Source organism: Acanthisitta chloris, unplaced genomic scaffold, assembly GCF_000695815.1.
Source record: "Acanthisitta chloris isolate BGI_N310 unplaced genomic scaffold, ASM69581v1 scaffold686, whole genome shotgun sequence".
Lineage (NCBI taxonomy): Eukaryota > Metazoa > Chordata > Aves > Passeriformes > Acanthisittidae > Acanthisitta > Acanthisitta chloris.
The window spans coordinates 6,722-11,887 of NW_008679502.1; the positions used below are offsets into that span (position 1 = coordinate 6,722).

The 5,166-nt window shown below is 38.6% G+C and overlaps 1 protein-coding gene across 1 annotated transcript in view; it reads left to right on the top strand.

Annotated features, from left to right (window-relative positions):
* Window positions 1-5,166, top strand: part of LOC103804684 (rap1 GTPase-GDP dissociation stimulator 1-like) — a gene marked incomplete at its 5' end in the record, with an annotated part of 20,712 nt that overhangs the window by 2,638 nt on the left and 12,908 nt on the right. Inside the window, 3 exons of the mRNA XM_009077296.1 lie at window positions 913-1,041; window positions 2,179-2,304; window positions 3,293-3,457. Of these exons, the coding sequence (XP_009075544.1) occupies window positions 913-1,041; window positions 2,179-2,304; window positions 3,293-3,457 (420 nt within the window). The remainder of the gene's footprint in view (window positions 1-912; window positions 1,042-2,178; window positions 2,305-3,292; window positions 3,458-5,166) is intronic.

Sequence of the window (5,166 nt, forward strand, 5' to 3'; positions counted from 1 at the left end):
TCATTCATTACAAAGCAAACTATAAAAAGAAAGCAAACAGTTATCAGTGTTTTCCTCTGCAAGTCTGCATGTGGATGGAGGCAACTGGAGTCAGTTTGCTAGAACCAGAACCAAATATTAATTTCTACTTACTTTGTTGACTTCTCTTAAGCCATAAAAATTTACAATTGTTTGAGTACCTTCCTCAAACTATAAAGATATCGAAGATACCTTCAATTCAAGCTTTCCAAGGCTCCCTACAGAATGAGCAGCTAACATTCAAAAAAGCTGGAAAAGGATGACTTCCCTACGTGAAATTTAAAGCAATCTATCTTTTAGTGGTATAATAGCCTAAGTATTGGTAAAGCATCTTGTTTCATGAAGAAATTAATTTTTTTTAAGAAAAAAAGAATTCTTATTGTAACATGCAAAATGCAGACATTTGCTATATGAGTCACAACACTGTTGATCCCTGACCGCAGTCACCACTAAATTATGTTTTGGGTTTCCAGTCCTTTCCATCTCCCTGCCCTTCAGAACAAGAGAAGACCAATAAGGCAGAGATTACAATTCCCCAAGACAAATAAACTAAATGTCTGTTCCTCACTTAATTTTCAGGTGCCTACCAAAAGACACAGTCCATCAGAAATTGCTTGAGAAGCCGAACTAGTACTAGAGATGCTCATGCAATTGCTCTTATATATTTTTACAGTAGCTTAATTCCTCAAGTCAAAGAAGAGCCAGGAGGTTTAGTGAAAACCTGTCCTGAACTTGCCTTTCCTCCCCACATACACTAGCCTGAATCCACAGCACAAAAGCCTCACAAATTCTAACAGTGTGAGAAAGAAAGACTACCTTGTGCTAAGCATCTCAATTGGACCCTTTTTACTGATTTAATTGGTCTCTAATTTAACCACCTTTAACTTCTACCAGGCAACCTTCAGGAAGAGCTGGTGAAGGTAGGAATAATCCCATCACTAGTGCGAATATTAACCGACTATGCAGAGAGTGAACCACTTGTTCATGTTGCTCTATTGGCCTTATACAATCTTGCAGACCTTGGTAAGTAAATGTTTCTGCATCTTGGAGCAAAATATCATCTTCATGCTGTCACTGACTTTATGTCTGCACATTTGTGGGGTTTGCTTTGGTTTTGTTTGTTTGGGGAATTTATTTTTTTTGGGGGGGGAGGGGGGAAGTGTTTGGTTTGGGGTTTGTTTTTTAAACACTACTGATACATAATCAGGGACTGGTCACAGTATTTGTACTGGAGAAGTAACTTCTCTTTGATGGAGTACCAGCAGTTGCTGGTATTTTAGTAAAACATAATTTAACAGACAGCTTTTGAGCTCCCCCAAAAAAGTAGAGATTGCATAACTTCATATGGCAAACCGACAGTTTCAGCTATTTCAGATATGGTACATTAAAAGCTTGTTTATTAAAAATTTATTTCTATTTAATAATTAAGTTTACATACCTGACTGAAACAGCTTCTGTTTTCATTTACACAATTTTCAAAGCAAAGGCATCTCCACTGATTTTAAATACATCTGCCCTACTTTACACAAGCTGTAAGTAGTGATGGACGGAAAAGATCAAGTAGAAAATTATTACCACTCTTTACATTTGGTCTGACTACAATTTTATCTGTTGCTTCCTGTATTTAGGGGGAGAGGCAGAGAAGGGGGTATGATATCACATTATCTTCTAGGAAGGTCTGTCATTATTTCTCTCTTCTATTACTTAATACCATATTCCATTCAAATGTGTTCTATGTCAGACAGTGTCAAGCTTTGCTAACATATGTCTTGTAGATTTTTAGAATCCCAGAAAGACTAGAACCATCTAATCAAGGCCAAAACAAATATACTACTACAGCAAATGGATATGTGACAATCTGTCATATTAAATAATCATACTGCAGATGGATTTGTAAGGGTCAGTGAAATTAAGCCAGGATTAACTTGTCACCTATACGGTCATATCTACAGGAATTATAGAAAAACAGTGTTAAGGAAATTAGGGGAAGAAGAAATAGAGTTTTGCTGTCTCAGTGCTGTCCAAAGGGACAGGAAGAGTCTATAAGAACAGAAAAAGTCTTCAAAAACAGTGCCTAATCATTTGAGATTATAGGGATATGCTTTCAACATTTAATCAGATAAAGAAACATTCAAAATCCTGACTTTATCACATACACAGATACAGCCAAGGAAGCCCTAAGCAGGACAAAGGTTGCTGAACAGCTGGTGAAACAACTGAGAAGAGCAGAGAACCATGAGAGGTTGGAAATTGTCTTTGAGGTCCTGCAAGCACTTGCAGAAAATGGTAAGGCTCTGTTCAGCTTGCGTGGAACAAGGGGAGACAGGGTATTGTATTAGTTTAGTAAGGCTCCGTTCAGCTTGCGTGGAATGAGGGGAGACAGGGTATTGTATTAGTTTAAGCTCTGGTTATCCCAGGTTTGCCATGGGATCCTACTGATGGAACCAACAACCTTTCAGTAGAAATAAGCCACAAGAACATGTGAAATCCTGGCCTGAACAACATTTTGAAGCTTAACAGATGAGGCAACAAAGAAAGAAGGGAGAGAGTAGCGTTCAGCTTGCGTGGAATGAGGGGAGACAGGGTATTGTATTAGTTTAAGCTCTGGTTATCCCAGGTTTGCCATGGGATCCTACTGATGGAACCAACAACCTTTCAGTAGAAATAAGCCACAAGAACATGTGAAATCCTGGCCTGAACAACATTTTGAAGCTTAACAGATGAGGCAACAAAGAAAGAAGGGAGAGAGTAGTACTTCACTCTATTTCGGTACAGCTATAAAACAGCAGACTAGAACACATGCTCCATGCTGTGTAACAGGAAAGCACCAAGGCAGTTTGTTGGGGGGTTTTTATTTTAAAAAAAAAGAACAACCAGATTTCATAGAACAGTTTGTTGGGGGGTTTTTATTTTTAAAAAAAAGAACAACCAGATTTCATAGAAGATGGCTACTCTAAGCAGTGGTGCAACAAGCACTGACATGAATCCACTAAAAATATTTAGAAATGAAAACTCATGACTGGCAATACAAGAAACATCACAGGAAAATACTTAGAAATGAAAACTTATGACTGGCAATACAAGAAACATCACAGATTAATGCTCATTCTGCCTTGGTGTGATCCTAGCACCAGAAATCTGTTACAAACAAAACCAAAACAGTGATTGTACCTGAAAATAGACTGGTTAAATTTCAAGGATTAGCTTCCTAGTTTGAAAGATTTCCACAAAGACTCAAGAAGCTTTTAATGTGCTTTAACTGTGATTTGTCCAGATGCTCTGAAAGTGCAGTTGGTGGAGGCAGGAGTGCAAGAGGTGCTGTCTGAGATCCTGCTGAGGCTCCAAGGTAGCTCACGAGCTGAAGACACATGCATTGTGAAGGCTGCATCAGATCTCATTGTCTCTCTGCTTCTTGGAGGTAAAAACTGGCATACTTGCAGTCCAGATACATAAAGAAACAGCATCAAAAAGTCCCCTTAGCTGAGGAATATCCATCTTCTTTGTTGCTTTCTTTTACTTAACAGGGATCCATCCACAATGTCTTTCACTATCCTTACAGGAATTTTTCTCAGGCACCACACTTTTTCACTTTCTATAGGAGCCTAGTGCCCGTGCTGCCATGCTTCCCTTCAAGCATATACATATGTTGCCTTTGGTCATCTAATGCCACTGTGTCTGCCCCTGCACAGAGCCCAAAGGCAAGAACAGGAACTTGAAGCCATTGTAGCTGTACCTGTGGTTATCAGGTCACACCCTGCTTCTGTAACTTTACTTTCAAAGCTGGTTTAAGAGCCAGTTTTAAATTTAAGGCTAATTATCATAGTAAATCATATCATATTGAACCACTCATTCTTCCTCATTCACTATTCCAAATCTGTGTACATATTTTGAACACCTGGATTAGTAAATGAAATGTACTAACTCCTTGTAGTCTAAGTTCTGCATCTATTAGGAACACACTACACACATTGCTGACCTAGATTTTTCACTAAGACTTTAAGCTGATTTCAGGAACAACACAGAAAGGCTCAAGATCTACCAGCAACTTAGTTTAGGTGGCCATGCTATGTTGTATTTTGGGCAACACAGATTAAAGAACCAGACACACTGCAACCCACCACTCCCAATCCCAAAGCAATCAAGAATTTAAAAGTCTTAAATTACTAACTATAACAACCACCTAAGTCATCACTGACTTGAATCTCCCCGAGGGCTGATAGAACAGTTCACTTTGGGGCTAATTATAATCAGACATGAGACGTTCTCCATTTGTCATCACCACAAATAATTGCATACATATGTTTTTAGCTAAGAGGTGTGGCATCATCTCCTAGAACACTGATACTTGTACCACATCCAAACACATGCAGCCACAGAGACAGACAGGCAAAATGGCTATTGCTAATTTTACCCCAAAATGGTAAGGTTGGTTACTCTCTGCCCTTCAAAGGTGGAAAGCCAAAGTTTGTTAGTGCAGAGAAAAGCAACGTTATTAGATTTCACTGTTCCCTGGTTCTGAAACACTAACATTTGAGCTTGTCTGCAGACTGGAGACTTGCAGACCTTTAAGTTACAGATGCTAATGATACTGAAGCAATTTGGGAAACATGATTAAAAAATAGGCTGGTCAGGTAGGCAACCTTTTGTGCTTTTTTTTTTTTTTTCATAAATCACGTTTTGTTGAAGGGGAGACTCGGGAAATATTTCATGGCAAATACATTTGTTAGAAATATGGAAAAAATAACAAGTGGTTACTGATGGTTTAGGTTTTAAGGCACTTTTAGGAAGGGAGGGTTACTCAGACACATTGGGGGGGGGAAGAAATCTCAAGATAAGCCATTTTATCTTTCATTTTCCTATTATAGAAAGCAATGAGCCTTTATACTCTGCAGGGAGAAACTCAGAGAGATTCTTATGAGCAGACTCCTGGGAGGCATGCTATGATGAATCAGTTAGCAAAAGATACCCCACCATGTTTTCTGTCCTTTCTCACTGCTAGCTACTGTACTGGCTTCAAACTCAGCTAACAAAAGGGAGCTTTTTCAACACTGCTTGACTTTCTGCACTAATATGTGTTTAATGGATATAAAAGATTCCCTTACATCTGTCTGAATCTGGCTCTTTTTTTTTTTTTTAAACAAGCTATCA